Genomic DNA, 16843 nt, shown 5'->3' on the forward strand with positions numbered 1-16843 from the left:
GAAAAGTCACAAAAGTCATGAAAAGGAAAGATTCCCTGGGCTTCACAAACCTCATACCAGCAGAATCATAAAAGAACAAGGGTTGACCAAAGGAAGTCTGTTAGGAAAGGAAACCCATTGCTTAGCTGCTTTTCCTTTACCTGTTATCTATGGCGATATTAAAAATGTTAAATCATCCATTTTATCATTGTATATTGATAGGTACAGTAGAGTGAATACCTAGCTGTCATAAGAAGATGAAGGAATTCTGTACGTCAGCAGCTAGCTCATGTTTCATAAGTAGCGCTGATCAAATGAAGCACATTTGAATACATTAAATTTTCTTGAAGTATTTCTCCAATTTTCAAAATAATCACTGTACTAATTCATAATATTTGGTCCCAAGTTTTAAGTCAAGGTGTAGAAAACAGTGTAATTCTATTAGAGAAAACAAAATTAGTACTGTTATCTCCGCAGATATTGATACCCTGGAAAAGTATGGCATGTCCAGATTGTTAGTGCCTCGGTAACATTACTGAAAGGGAAAACATAATGTCAATATCTTCAATAGTTAACGAGTTATTTGAGGTGGACATCTTAGCTGAATAACCTGTATATGATGATTGAGCTATATATCAGTGTGTATGTAGTGTTATTATTGAATATTGGGTATAATATTGATCTAAAGTATCCAAGTTGTGTACCAAAGAAGCCCTTAAAATAGGGCAAAACATTTATACATAATGAGTATGTAATAAATAGTACTGACTGGCAGAATGATTGTTAGCTTTATTTAGGATTAATTAGTCAACATGGTTACATATGATATTATTATACTATACCGCTTCCACATAGTCCTTTACGCCCTTCATCTAGATTGTACTTACCCCAATTTTTGCCCCCAATTCTCCACTCTGTAACAGACAGATGCCCTTAAGTTTTCCTTCTCTGTTTCTCTTTCACTTGGTTGCACTTAGCTAATTTATTTTACAAGGTGTACATCTTTGCTTCCAAGATCATGCTCTGCATTTGGTGGGACCAGCTCAGCGTCGTGTACTATGAGGTGTTAAAACCCGGTGAAACAATCACAGGTGCTTGTTATCAAACGCAATTTATGTGTTTGAGCAGTGCATTGAAATACAAACAGCCGCAATACAGCGAGAGGCACGATAAAGTGATTTTGCAACACGACAACGCTCGATCCCACGTTGCAAAAGAGGTCAAAACATATCTGGGAATGTTAAAATAGGACGTCCTGCCCTACCCGCTGTATTCTCCAGACATTGCTCCCTCTGATTATCACCTGTTTCGATCAATGGCGCATGGCCTGGTTGACCGACACTTCCGATCTCGTGAAGAAGTCACAAATTGGATCGATTCGTGGATCGCTTCAAAAGATGAACAATTTTTTCGACACAGGATTCGAACACTGCCCGAAAGATGGGAGAAAGTCGTGGCGGGTGATGGACACTACTTTGAATGGTACATGTAAAAGTAATCTGTTTCATTAAAGCCTCCAATATTGGGGACAAAACGGCGGAAGCAAAACTGTACACCTTGTATTTATATCATGTCAGAAGCATACATAAGTTTAAAATTAAATATAAGGAAAAAGCATAAAACATAATATAAATACTTCAGTGAAAAGCCGCATTAAACTATGTGAGCCCAAAACCTTGCAACATCAAGTGCATCTGGCTTCGCTTTAACCAGGTCTTCTGTTGTGCAGCTGAATGGGCATGAACTACATTGCAGCAAATGGGCTGTGGTCTGCTCTTCTCCACATACACACAAGGTACTGTCCACTTCGAAACCCCATTTCTTCTGGTTTGCCCTGCACCGCGTAACACCAGAGCGCAGTCTATTCAGTGCTCTCCAATTCACCCAATCTGTGACATGGCCAGGAGGGAGTTCCTCTTTTGAGGTCATCCATTGACTGATCCTCGTATGTTGACTCCTGACATGCCATTCTTGAATTCTTGCTTGCTGAGCTGTTCCTGCAAGTGTTTTAGTTACTCTCAAAAAGCTTTTCCTAGACTGAAGCCATTGGCGTGGTGGTTCGTTTCCAAACAAAGGGTGGGCTTCCGATGTCAACAACTTTCTCTTTCCTTTCTTGGCTGCCACTTCACAGAGGATAGCGGGAGGTGCTATCCCTGCACTTTTTCCAAAGGACAGATGTCCTCACTGTGTCTGGTTGTGCTCCCCAAGATGTTCCATTTAGTTTCCGCACAATATTGCTTCTAGCAGCCACTTTCTGCTCGATGTTCAAACAATGTTTTCTGTAGGTTAATGCACGATCCAGAGTGACTCCAAGGTACTTCGGGGTAGGATTTGTTGTAATGCCTTGCCAAGTGACCTTCAGTGTTCGGGAAGCTTCTCTGTTGTTTAGATGGAAAACACAGGTTTGCATCTTAGTTGGGTTTGGTGTTAGTTGATTCTTCTTGTAATAGCCAGCAAGAGTGTTAGAGCTTTGGACAATGTTTGTTCAATCACCTCGAAGTTATCCCCCTGAGAAGTGATGACACAATCATCAGCATAGATGAAACTATTCGTCCCGGCAGGAAGAGGCTGATCATTTGTGTGAATATTGAAAAGCATTGGTGCCAACACGCTTCCCTGAGGTAGTCCGTTCTTCTGTATCCTCCACCTGCTTCTTTTTCCCTGGAACTCAACGAAGAAAAGTAGGTTTCTAATGACACAAGTCAGATGAAAGTCCTTTGTCATGCTGTATACCTTTCCTAGGAGAATTCGGTGATTAACAGTATCATATGCTGCCGAGAGATCTATAAATGCAGCTCCTGTGATTTTCCGACTTTCAAAACCATCTTCTATGTGTTGACTTAATTTCAACATCTGTGATATGCAACTTTTCCCTCTCCTGAAACCAGCTTGCTGTGGAATCAGAAGTGGCTCGATTTTATCAGTCAACCTATTGAGGATTAGTCTCTCCAGAACCTTAAAAAGATGGCACAATAAGGAGATTGGTCTGTAGCTCCTAGGGTCATTTTTATCCTTGCCTGGTTTTAGAATGGCTATGACCCTAGCCTTCCTCCATATTTTAGGTATCGTGGAAGACTGAACGCAGTTGTTCATGAGTTCTACCAACCAGCACTTTGCAATATGACCAAAGTTCTTTAATTTGTTCCATTCGAAGGTCATCGAGTCCTGCTGACTTCCCAATCTTACACTTACTGAGAGCTAATTCCAGTTCAGGTAGTGTGAAATGCTTAGATAACTCATTGCTCTCGTCTGGTTGTCTGACTATGGGATTCTTCCCTACTTTAATGGAAAGTTTTGGTTTTCCATTAAGCAAAAGTTGGTGTGCTATTTAATCTGCACTCACATTGGCTAATGGAAGGGTATGATCTTCCTTTCACAAATTCAATATTTTTTTCTTATTATTTGTCAATATCAACACATTTACTTTCCAGATTCATGGTGTCCATCAGGGCGGTATTACATTATCACTCATTTTTCACAGCTTCCCCAGTTACCAAAGAGCTGTCCATTGTTTACAGAGGAAATCCAAGGTCTTATGTTTGTAGCCACCTAAATCCAGGCCATTATTACAATGTATCTACCACTCCGGAAGTTATGTTTGTGGCCACTTAAATCCAGGCCATTATTACAATGAGTCTACCACTCCGGAAGGTTTCTTACGCACACTACCAGGTTTCAGTCTAGCTGCTCCTAACAGGTCCCCTTCATGGTCGCCTCTAATCTGATGAACAGATACTGCATGATAGTTTTCAAGTTTCTTCTGCTGAAGGGCCATTTATCCCATCTAGAGTGGTTCCTCTGCCCAAAATCCTCTAGGGAATCGGTTATTCACCGTCACCTAACACTGAGGAGAGAGTTGCTCGATGTACAGGATACTCTGTTACCACAGGAGGTACCTGACACATTGGTCAATGCCCCTGACCAGACACAAAATCAAAATATGTTTGTTGTAAACGGAAAACAAATTTTACTCTTTTTTTCCTGTTGTAAGGAGATGGGCTGATCATATGTTGCAACCATTGTAGTAGATATGGAACAGAATGTTCCACTTTTTGCTGCAAACACTAAATACTGTACTTCATGAATATTAAGTAAATTAAATATGAATTATTGATATATTCTCTGGATAAGATTTTTGTCCATTTGTAGCCATTGTTTAAACAAAAAATGAATATTGAGTCAGTTTACTGTAGGTAGGATTTTTGATGTGGTCTTTGTGTGTTTTTAAGTTTTGTTGCTTTTGTAAATCGTAACTTTTAGACTAGTTTAGCAATCACACTGGATCATGTAAACACTAGAATAATAATTCAAACTGGAATATTTCCTCTTACAGCAAGTGCTCATACTGGTGAGCATGGGGTGGATGAATATCCTGACATCAGCGGCATTACAACAGCAAGGGTGAGTGTTGTTTCAGTTGTTTCAGTTATTTTATTATTCTTCATCTGTCAAGATAGTCAATAGCTTTTGGGCTTTGACTGTTCTAATAAAATGGTTACTGCAACCAGAAAAGTTCAGGATCCATTCATGAAGACATCCATAACTTACAGTTATTGTGAATTTATGTGGTACTTTTACTAACCCAAAAATAATCATTGTTACTAATACATAACTTGAGATTTTTCATGTTTTAAAGTTACAGCTAGAGGCTTCTTCCTTCTAAGTTAAGGTATACACTCTTCTTACAAGTCCATATCTTTTGCAGCTTCTGCACTTAATAGAGGAGAGGAATCAAAATCAGCTGTAACACATTCCAAATGGAGAGTTTTATTCTTGTACCTGCCCTTTAACTGGACAGTGCCTAGAGGATTAGATGTAAATCCTCCATACGATTTTTATTTTAGTTAAACTTAGAACATTTGTGAAGCTTAGTATAGATCTTATGTGTCTGACTCCTTGGCTGAATGATCAGCATTGAGGTCTTCTGTTCAGAGAGTTCGAGGTTTGATTCCCGGCTGGGCCAGGGATTTTAATTGGGTCTGATTAATTCTTCTGGCTTGGGGAATGGCTGTTCGTATTTGTCCCAACACTCTCGTCTTCATATTCAGACAAGACACTACACTACCAACCACCACAGAAACATGCGATAGTGAGTACCCCCTTCCACATAGGGTTGGCATCAGGAAAGGCATCCGGTCATAAAACAGGGCCAAATCCACCCGTGTGACACAGTTTGCACCCGTATTCGCACAGATGTGGGAAAAATGGTAGAAGTAGTAATATAGATATATGGCAGAACATTTATATCATCAACAGTATCTAGCTGAAACTGAACAGGTATATTATTTATTAAGACTAATTCATTTCAAACATCTTATCTTCACAACATTTACATCTACTTCTAGAGTATTTTCATCAAAAATATCAGATTCCAGCAACTCACTGAAAGCTGGTTGGAGTTTGGTTCAAGTGTATGGGTCCCTCACTAGGATTACTTAATTCATAAACTGGAAAGGATCCAAAGAAAAGCAGCATGTTTAGCTCTGGGTGATTTCCAACGAAAGAGTAGTGTTGAAAAAGTTTCGAACTATGGGCTAAGAAGACTTGGGATAAGGAGAAAAGCTCTTCGACTAAGTGGTATGTTAATACCAATATAGTTGGTCCATTATTGGACATTATAAATTTTCCAGCTAACTCATTCCTGGTTGCCAGCGATTCGCCCCAGTGTGCTAAGTTGGGCTCATCAGTTGGTAAATAGCACACCTACCAAGATATAAAAGTTGGAATTTTATCAACTACTCATTCAGAACAAATATTTCAGATTCCCTATGGGACTCAACATCTTTATTAAGTTAAAAGAATGTATATAATGATTCCACTTTTCAATACTATTAAAATAAGAAATGTAAGTTTACATTCCTATTTAATTAAAATTGGTACTGGTTTCGACCAGTATTCATGGTCATCATCAGCCAATTGCAAATAAAAATGATGCATTGAAAAATAAAATGCAAAGTTTAAATAATTCTGTTTGGTTTCTGCTAGTGAAGCACTAAAATCTTTAAGGAGCACTGTGCATAGAAATATAGCCAGAAAACACAAATAAGATGCACAGGTAAAAATGAAGTTTAGATGATGCTGTCAGATGCAGTTTATGGAGTACTATAATACATAAGGGAGCACTGTACGTTGAGATTTCAAAGTTATGTGGAAGTCTAAAGTCAAATACGTATTTTTAGTTGTTGTTTATGAGGCACTGTATAATTTTTAAGTTTCAGTAATGCGTTTCTATGAAGAAGTAGATCAAATGCGTTATTAAGACATATATGTTAGAGAGCACTGTATATCAATAGATCCAATTATAATGAAGAAGTCATAGATCAAATACGTTATATACGTATTTAAAAGTACAGAGTAAGTTCTTGAAGAGTTCAGTTGAAGTTTATGAGGCACTGTATATTGTTAGGAATTAGCACTGCATGTTGATAGATCCAAAAACTATGTTAACGTAACTTTTGGAAGCATAGTGCTGATCTACTCTTCAAGAACTTGCTACGTACTTCAAGTACATATTTGATCTACGACTTTTACATAGTGCTAATTTCTAAAATTATACAGTGCCTCATAAACTTCAACTGAACTCTTCAAGAACTTACTCTGTACTTTTAACCTTTCAAGTGGTAATGACAGAATAAATTGTCATAGCCGCATGGCTTCCTAAGTGGCCGTGACGGAATATTTCGTCATCACATTGTAAATGTCTTTCGGTGATGGGTATGACGACTTATTCCGTCATATGATCCGAGATCGCTTTCCTTTATGCGTGAATGTTAGTTTTGAGCTTTGTCTACAGCAGCAGCACTCTCCTAAAACCACGTGACCGGGCGAAATGCTTTCATTCCGCGCGCAGCAGGCGGCCAGCCAGTACCGGCCGCCAGGCTGCTGAGAGTAATAGATTATGGCAGGTGCAAGCGGAGCTCGGAAATGTCTGCGAGAAGAAGAACTGTTTGATTTATTACACTGTGACGATTCGGAGAGTGATGTGTCATCTAATAGTCAGGAGATAGCGAATGCAGTGGGCGAAAGCGACTCAAGTGAACGTAACGGTAGCACTAGTGGTGATATTCTCCTCGATGTACGGACAAAGATAGGATCTGAACGGCCAAGATTTACATTTACGGGGCAACCTGGACTGAATGTACAAATTGAAGACGTAAATAATCCGCTAGAATATTTTCAATTGTTTATCATGCCTGTACACAAGAGTATGTTATTGTATGTTTCCTGTTGCTTTCCTCACTGAGCCAGATTCTCTTTCCTTGCCCTTGGCACTGTAATCATGTTAACAGCTTGAAAATGAGACTGTTTTTTAAACCTGATGAAAATACCTGACCAATTAAAAGTATCTCACCGTAAGTTCCCGTTGCTTTCCTCAGTGAGCCAGGCGCCTTGCCCTTCGTACTATGATCATTTTTGACAGCTTAACACATATTCTGTACTTTTGAACCTGATAAAAATACTATACTACACAAGAGTATCGCACTGTATGTTACTTCCCAGTACCTTATGGAAAATGTGCCACTGTGTTAGTAGCTCCTCGAAAGAAATTTACCGCTTGACAGGTTAAATACGTAGATGATATATTTGATCTATGACTTCTTCATTATATTTGAATCTATTGATACACAATGCTAATCTCTAAAATTATACAGTGCCTCGTAAACTGCAACTGAACTCTTCAAGTACTTACTCCATACTACATTTAAGTGCGTATTTGATTCTTCTTCACACACAGTGCTCTCTAACATATATGTCTTAATAACATATTTAATCTACGACTTCTTCATAGCCACGCATTACTGATACTTAAAATGATACGGTGCCTCATAGACAACAACTAAAAATACGTATTTGACTTTAGACTTCTACATAACTTTGAAATCTCAATGCACAGTGGTCCCTTATGTGTTATAGTGCTCCATAAACTGCACCTGACGGCATCATCTAAACTTCATTTTTACCTGTGCATCTTATTTGTGTTTTCTGGCTATATTTCAATGCACAGTGCTCCTTAAAGATTTCAGTGCTTCACTAGCAGAAACCAAACAGAAATATTTAAACTTTGCATTTTATTTTTCTATGCATTGTTTTACACTTATTTGCAATTGGCTGATGATGACCATGCATACTGTTCGATACCGGTACCAATTTTAATTAAATAAGAAAGTAAACTTACATTTCTTATTTTAATAGTATTGAAAAGTGGAACCATTATATACCTTCTTTTAACTTAATATTGAACTCACTTCAATACGGAACAATATGAAATTCTTCTCTCTTAATCAACATCTTTATCATCTGATGGCCAGGCAGGCATCAATTTTTGAAAATGAGACAAAGTCTCTCATAGTGCATTGGCACTGCCGGTGGCTCCAAGTAGCCTATGCAGTGGCCACCACGGTATGCACTAGCCATGCGTCTTGATAAGTGTGCTATTTACCAACTGATGAGCCCAACTTAGCACACTGGGGCAAAACGCTGGCAACCAGGACTGAGTTAGCTGGAAAATTTATAACGTCCAATAATGGACCAACTGTATTGGTATTATAAATTTACTCATTCGGAACAAATATCTCAGGTTCCCTATGGGAATCAACATCTTTATCATAAGTCATATGTTCCGAGCTGTCAGTAGAGAGATGGCTTGGAATGACATTAGTAGATGAAGTCTGAATGGAGTTTTTAAAAGTATAAAAAAGATCAAGATAAAGTTAGAATTCAAGAGGACAAATTGGGGCAAATATTTGTTTGTAGGAGTAGGAATTGGGGATCGGAGTAATATACCAAGGGATATGTTTGATAAACTTCCAACTTTTATTTTTTTATTTTTACAAGTTGCTTAACATCGCACTGGCACTGATAGGTCTTATGGCGGCAATGGGACAGGAAAGGGCTATGAGTGGGAAGGAAGCTGCTGTGGCTATAATTAAGGTACAGCTCCAGCATTTGCCTGGTGTGAAAATGGGAAACCACGGAAAACCATCTTCAGGGCTGCCAACAGTGGGGTTTGAACCCACTATCTCTCAAATACTGGATACTGGCCGCACTTAAGCGACTGCAGCTATCGAGCTCTGTAATCCAACTACTTTGAAATAATTTAAGAATAGACTAGGTAAACAATTGATGAGGAATCTGCCACAGCCCAAATATAGATCAGTAGTGATTGATTGATTGATTGATTGATTGATTGATTGATTGATTGATTGATTGATTGATTGATTGATTGATTGATTGATTGATTGATTGATTGATTGATTGATTGATTGATTGATTGATTGATTGATTGATTGTGTATAATGAGGTATGCAGGTAAGGTGACAAGTGGCAGAGTTTGTATTGCTTTCCAAACTGATCTGATTCATTTAAAAATTCGTTAACACTTATTTTTTTAAGAAGCATCCAGCCGTAAAATAAATCATTGTACCACACAGTATGCATTTTTTTACCATAAGCTGGACATGAAACACATTTATTCATAGTTCCACAGTTTTGACGTACTATATGTACTCACTGTTATTACTGGCATTATTAGTTCTAGGGTGCACTGGCTTTTGATTTTCATTTCTCATGGTAAGGTTAACCTCAGCATCATGCTTTTCATTAATATTGTTATTGGCACCTGCAATCTCGTAACTGTAACCCTCTCTGCATAGCTGATGTAGTTCATCAAGACTTGCAGACCTTGTCTCTTTTAAAAGGGTTTGCTGAATGTCAGGTTTAGCATTTAGGATCTAACAATGATACAGACCCTTTTAAAGTTCTTATTCAGAACAACTGCCTTTCTACCGTACTCCTTCTACGCAATAATTAGATTTCTCCAGTATGTGACATCATCACAAACCTTTACATCTGTACTTTATTTCAACAAAAATATATAAATTAATGATAAACTACTACAGTTCAAATACCACCTTAATTTTGCCCAGATTTTGACTGAGAAGAGATTGTAATGACATCCAGAATTTCTCTGGAACTGTACAACACTGGACATACTTTTATTTCCCTTGTTGTTCATCTCTCTTTGAAATTCTAATTTATGTTGATTTCAAAATTGCAGGAAGCTATGCGCAAGATGACAGAAGAAGATAAACAGAAGATTGCGCAGCAGGTGGAATACTTCCGAAGTGAAAAACTGAAGTTTGACCGTGAAGTTGCCAAGTGGGATGATACTGGCAATGATATCATTGTTTTGGCTAAGCACATGTGTATGATTATGATGGAAATGACAGATTTCACTCGGTAAGTTGCTTGCTTGCTTAACCCTTTCTAGTCCAAATACACAGGAACATAATTTCCAAATACTTCATGTATATATCAAATTATGTTGCTTATGTACTTTTTTTTCTCTTCAATCCTAAATTTCTCTTTTAGACAGGAATTTTAAGTCCTACCATGAAAGTATGCACAAGTTAGAGAGACAGAACTTTGACAGATTGGAACTCTTCTGCTTGTCTTATCTGCAGTCTTACGACCTGCACCAGATCTCTGATAAAATTCTCCCAGGGGATCACAGCTTGTCATTATGGAGTGATGATGACTGTAGAGCACATGCTGAGTCTGGCATTCCTTTGTACTGGGTGCCTCTCTTTCATATTTTATTTTGCTTTAGTCTTAGTAATTTCATTCCTTTGCAAATTGATTAATTTCTTTTTTGCAGCATTTCAGATAATTAGACCAACTCCTTGTTAATCCTCAGCATAACTCTTTATTGCAAACCAAGTTAACCAATTCATTGTTTGTAATACTTGGGGTTAACCACTATATATTATTTTTATATAGTTTGTTATAGTATTTAAGTATGTTCTTCAGATTTCAGTTTAATTATCTTTCCCTCTTTTTGTATTGTTTTCAATGTAGATGCTACACAAAGAGGTGCATTAGCCTCAGTAGCTAATGATATCCAGTATGGACTGTGCCAATCTATTTACACTGTCTGACATTTCAACCATGCTATGATGATAGAACTTGGCGACATTGTCATTGAAAATGCCACATCGTAGAGATTGGGTGAAACATCTGACAGTGTAAATAAATTGATGTGGTCCACACCAGAAGAAGCATTATATAAAAGATTACATTTGCAAAGCCTTTGGGAATTTTTTTTCATTACTTTCTTGGCCCTTCCTATTCTTTGCCAGATACCCTCATTGTCAGAATTCCTTTAATTATGCAACATTAAACAAGTAGGGAAAAAAAAAAACCTTTATAATTTTGTCCTATGATTATTCTGAAGAGAAATTGATAACTGCCTCTTCAAACAATAAACCTACCAGATGAGTTGGCCATGCGGTTAGGGGCGCGCAGCTGTGAGCTTGCATCTGGGAGTTAGTGGGTTCGAACTCTACTGTCGGCAGCTCTGAAGATGGTTTTGTACGAAGAAGAAAGTAATAGTAGAAAGAATTGACTTGGCTAGACATTACTTTTTTTACATTGAAGTTTTTTAATATTGAAACGCTGAAGCATTGTGTAAATATATTATTTTTAAGATCTTTATGTTGGTATAGATTTGATTGCTTTTACATGGGATATGTTCATTTGATGATGCTAACAAAACTGTTCAAGCCTCTCTTTCTGGTTGTGTTATTTTATTTCTTTCATTGCCTTAATCAAGCTTTTACCATTAGAAAAATAAACTTTAAAATGATCATGATAAGTAGTTTTGGAAAAGACTTTGTGTTGTAAATCTTGTTGTCAGTATATCCTATTTTCTTTAAAATTACAGAGGCCGTGGCCCTCTCAAGACAACCATGGATGTTATTAATGCTGCTAAGAAGATCTCGGAAGCAGGAACAAAGTTAGATAAACTGACTCGTCAGATTGCGGACCAGTGTCCTGAATCTTCTACTAAGAAGGATCTGCTTGCCTACCTACAGAGAATTGCTCTGTACTGCCATCAGATGAATATCACTTCTAAAGTCAAAGCTGATGTGCAGAATATCAGTGGTGAACTTATTGTGTCTGGTGTATGTATTTTTGTGCATCTAAATAGTGCAAATAGGAGTACTGGCCTTCCGATAGTGCCGGATTTACTCGCGTAACAGACCCCCTTTCTTCCCCCCCCCCCCCCCACTTTTACAGCCAAAAAATGTAGGGGAGGGGGATCCAGTATGTGATAATCTCAAATTTTGTGCAGTGAACACATGACTTCTAGGCTATAAAGAGCTGTAAATTTTACACGTAAACATTCTACATTATTCTTTAACAAACTGATGAATGTATTTGACTTGTACTGGATATTTTCATTGGAAGGCAGTATTTCTAAATGTAAAAAGACAATAAATGGTGAACATTACTTTATTAATTTTAGGCCTACATATAAAGTAAATATAGTCAGTTTTAGTTACTCGTATCACATCATTCGTTTCATCTCTTTAATTCCTCTGTTGAGGATGACGTCAAGAAGGGTATACGGTCATAAAAACTTGCTACAAAGATGCCGCCAACTTCCCTGCTACCGGCGTGTTGTCATTCCAAATGACTTCATCTTCACTGCCCTCTCATCAGCCATGCACTGCCATCGAGAGCATTCCAGGTCCCATCTTTTTGAAACTTTAAAAAATTAGTTTCATTCCTGACTATAGAGTCTAAACAGTGAGAATCTGTCCAGCTCCATGTCTGAATGGTTAGCGTGCTGGCCTTTGGTCACAGGGGTCCCGGGTTCGATTCCCGGCAGGGTCGGGAATTTTAACCATCATTGGTTAATTTCGCTGGCACGGGACTGGGTGTATGTGTCGTCTTCATCATCATTTCATCCTCATCATGATGCGCAGGTCGCCTACGGGAGTCAAATCAAAAGAACTGCACCTGGCGAGCCAAACATGCCCTCGGACACTTCCGGCACTTCCGCAATTCATTTCGGTGAGAATCTATTCCAAAATGGTTTCTGGAGATGGTCTCTGATATACCCACTTGATGTATGTGTAGCAGAAGCCGCTCCTTCCGAATAAAGCCGTGCTATAGAAAGCATGCCAAACTACCAGCTGATACAGCTGATAGCTAGTGTATGTTACTAGCGCATGTACTTCCGAATGTAATACGTAATGACTGGAAGCATTATTTGGATAATTGTGGCTGTTGAAACCCAGACCCTTATTTTTAAGTATATTTCATGCTTGTTGTTTACATTTATTACATCTGGATTTACCTAAACAGCTGTAAATGAGATAAGAGAGACCTCATTGTTTAGGTTACGTGTGCTACAAGTGCCCGGATAGTGCCAGAAGTTCCACGACGGAAAGAATAAAAATAAATGACAGGAAAGTTTGCTGCATTTATAGATATCTACAGGTGTGGTGTTAATGCGTTTGATTATCATAATCCATAATTTCGTACGATGTTGTCTCCATTTATTTATTAACACATAGTATGTTTTGTTTGGCGTCTCCGAAAATCGTTAAAAGGAACTGGGGACACGTGAAATCATTATTATTATTATTATTATTATTATTATTATTATTATTATTATTATTATTAGTATTATTATTATTATTATTATTATTATTATTATTTGTTAGGTGAATTAGCAAGTAAAACAATTGTGATGATTGGATTGTTTTTATCATGTTCTAAACCTACTTCTCTCAAAAAAATACCTATATTGGCCCAAGTTATGAGATATTAAACAATCGCTTTGTTAATGATCTTGCCCGCTATATTAATAGCAACAGTCGTGAATATTTCTTAACTAAATTAAACTCATTTCGTCATCCCAAGGTAGTGCAGCTCTTTTTAATCATGCCCCCAGTGGAGGGGAGCTGCGTGTACCATTTTAACCGCAGTCAACCTTCCTGCCATTCGTAAATCTCTGGCTGTACAGTACCGGGAATCAAATTCAGGCTCCCGAGAATGGCAGCTAATTGTGCTAACCATTACACTGGCGGACATTCTGAACTACAAAACACAGACATATAGCATTGACTGATGCATGCTTGCAGTACACGGGTCGGACATGAAACTATTCACCTATTTGTGCGATGTCATCAAAACTGCAATGGGCCTATGCTACGGAGGTGGACATTTCTTAACTACAAACACAGATGTACAGCATGACTTTGACGCGTTTTCATTGCGTGAGTCGTACAGACAAAACTATTCACAAATTTGTGTGATGTCATCAGAGCGCCAGTAAGGCTTGTACCCGCTTCGAAGCTGAATCGTTCTTCTCTGATGAATTACATTGGGGGTGTTTTGTATGCAAGATTTTTTTTCATTTTCTTCGTCTCAAAAAGCCAGTAGGGGGTCTAATACACGAGTAAATACAGTAGTTGCTTAGTCTTAAAGTTCTTTCAACACGAATGCACGTAATGCTAAATTTTTATGTGCATCAGAGACAAGTCTTTTCATTGTGTTTATCCTATTATGTGCTCCTATTATATGACTACTTGTCACTTGTCTGTTGCTTTCCATTGCTTATGATTAACTATTTGATAATTTTTTGAGTGTCATTTGTTCCTCTATGATTTCTGTTTTAGTTCTAACTTCTCTTGTTATAGTACCTTGTTAAATTATACTTCAGAAGTTCATAACCATTTCCTTGTAAACTTAGCCTCAGTTTATTATAAATCTCCACAAGTATAGCCAGGATAAAACCACATAAAAATTTCTACAATATTTATAGTTAGCTTATTACAGTTTTTGTGTTTATCAATTCTCTCCTCCATTACCACAAATAATGGAGAGTCTGCATTATTATATTTTGAGATACAAGCTACTAGAAGAACTTCAACTAATTGAACACTGAAGATGATTAGTAGTTTTGGAAAAGATTTTGTGTTTAAATCTTGTCATCAGTGTATTCCACTTTCTTTAATATTACTGAGGCCATGGCTTTTTGAAGACAACCAATGGAATACACTAACAACAAGATTTACAACACAAACAAACAAACAAAGTATGTTTGAAAGCTACTTACCAAGAACCGTATTATTGAAATAGACTATTTTCTTTTGTTCCTGCAGTTGGACAGCGCCACCTCCTTGATCCAGGCAGCTAAGAACTTAATGAATGCTGTGGTGCTGACTGTCAAATGCTCTTATGTGGCGTCTACCAAATATCCAAGACAAGGACAGATTGCAGTACGTGTGAACTTTTGTCATATTGTGTTTATTTGTTGCAATTTGTACTTTTACCCAAATACATTAGAATTTTTTTTGACTCTTCAGTTTTAAGTTAACCACGAATTAAACAATATCACATGCCATCATCATAATCATAATTTCCAGTTCCAGTTTCCTGGATGTACTGTATTTACCTGAATCTTGAATTCAAAGCAACCCTTCTTTTCCAGTGGTTCCTCAAGTTCTAAAGACAACAAAACTGCTTGGCATATTATCATTAAAAAACATTTCAATATGGTAATAAAAATACACAAAAATCAATACACTACAAACATTATTAATCCTTCACAACTACTTAAAATTTGGTCATTTTCCTTTTTTTTTCTTTTTTTCTCTCTCTGTTTTGTATTTATTTGTATGATAAGTGCAAACTCACCAAGTTTATTCACTAATTGAAACAGATAATCACTTTCATTTTGTTGTTCCTCAGTAACAACGCCTAGCTGTTATTGCTTAATCCACCTACAATTAATGACTGATATTTTATCGTGTGTTCTCATGCTCCACCTCCAAAGTCTCCAGTATTCATTGGAATGTTTCATTTCATCTGTGGACAGCTACAGATCAACTGCACGTGGAGTTCTGGATTTAGGCCCAATGAGCAGATCTTCCTGGTTATTAAAACTCTAAGTTCGCTACCTAAAACGTACCCTCAGATGGCCAAGTTTGAACTTTTTCATAGTTTCACAGCAACTACAGTTCCATTTCCAGCACCAACATGATTCTACACTAATTTTCTCTTCCACCCAGGCAGCATTCCATTATGCTTAAACAAAAAGTTTTTGAAAACAAGAGAGATCAAATATGGTATTTTTACCTCAAATTAAACAATATAATATTTTGAATTAAAAATGAATTTTTCAACATTGTGTATTTTGTATAGGAATATCAAAGGACTGCAAGAAAAGTTTGAATTTTTCTCAAATTTGATTTAACCAAGTTCTACTCTAGCAAGCCAACACAGATAATTTGCGTATGCCCGGTGACTGCTGCATTGCTTACGTAGTTAGGTTGATAATTTCTTCCTTTGACCAGAGTTATGAGATTGAATCGCACCAGGCGAGTTGGCCGTGTGGTCAGGAGAGCACAGCTGTGAGCTCGCATCCGGGAGATAGTGGGTTCGAACCCCACTGTCGGCAGCCCTGAATGTGGTTTTCCATGGTTTCCCATTTTCACACCAGGCAAATGCTGGGGCTGTACCTTAATTAAGGCCACGGCCACTTCCTTCCTATTCCTAGGCATTTCCTGTCCCATCATCACCAGAAGACCTATCTGTGTGGGTGCAACGTAAAGCAACTAGCAAAAAAACAGATTGAATTGCATTGCGCTTAGGGTATCTAAGCAAGCTTAAATGTGATATGCATATGCCCATAAATTTACTGGAATATTATAGACATGATACTGTATAGGCTTTTGGGCTTATGCCGTGTCAAGAAAATAAGGTGAAATTCTTTACGTTTCGCAGAGAACTGTGCTCTGCGTCATTAGAAGAAAATCTTGACTGTCCGCGAGACTGATTCTGATGGTTCAGTCAGCTTCCGCTTCAAACGCTAGTGCTGCAACACGCCCCTTCAGCCATCTGCTGACGAATGAACATACCATTTCCACTTCTATTATAACGTCTAAATTTCAAAAAGTCATTGTTTAAAAAGCCTTTCTCGTGGACAGTCAAGATTTTCTTCTGATGATGTAGAGCACAGTTCTCTACAAACATAAATAATTTAACCTTATTTTCTTGACACGGCATA

The 16843-nt window shown here is 37.7% G+C and overlaps 1 protein-coding gene across 3 annotated transcripts in view; it reads left to right on the forward strand.

The window, feature by feature from the left end:
- The window catches only part of alpha-Cat (catenin alpha), a 204695-nt gene that overhangs the window by 164723 nt on the left and 23129 nt on the right, over nt 1-16843 (forward strand). For all 3 annotated transcript variants that reach the window (XM_068228829.1, XM_067152964.2, XM_068228830.1), the window contains exons 13-16: nt 4313-4380; nt 10037-10218; nt 11702-11942; nt 14937-15053. In XM_068228829.1, the coding sequence (XP_068084930.1) occupies nt 4313-4380; nt 10037-10218; nt 11702-11942; nt 14937-15053 (608 nt within the window). The remainder of the gene's footprint in view (nt 1-4312; nt 4381-10036; nt 10219-11701; nt 11943-14936; nt 15054-16843) is intronic.

The sequence above is a fragment of the Anabrus simplex genome, chromosome 8 (assembly GCF_040414725.1).
Source record: "Anabrus simplex isolate iqAnaSimp1 chromosome 8, ASM4041472v1, whole genome shotgun sequence".
Classification (NCBI taxonomy): domain Eukaryota; kingdom Metazoa; phylum Arthropoda; class Insecta; order Orthoptera; family Tettigoniidae; genus Anabrus; species Anabrus simplex.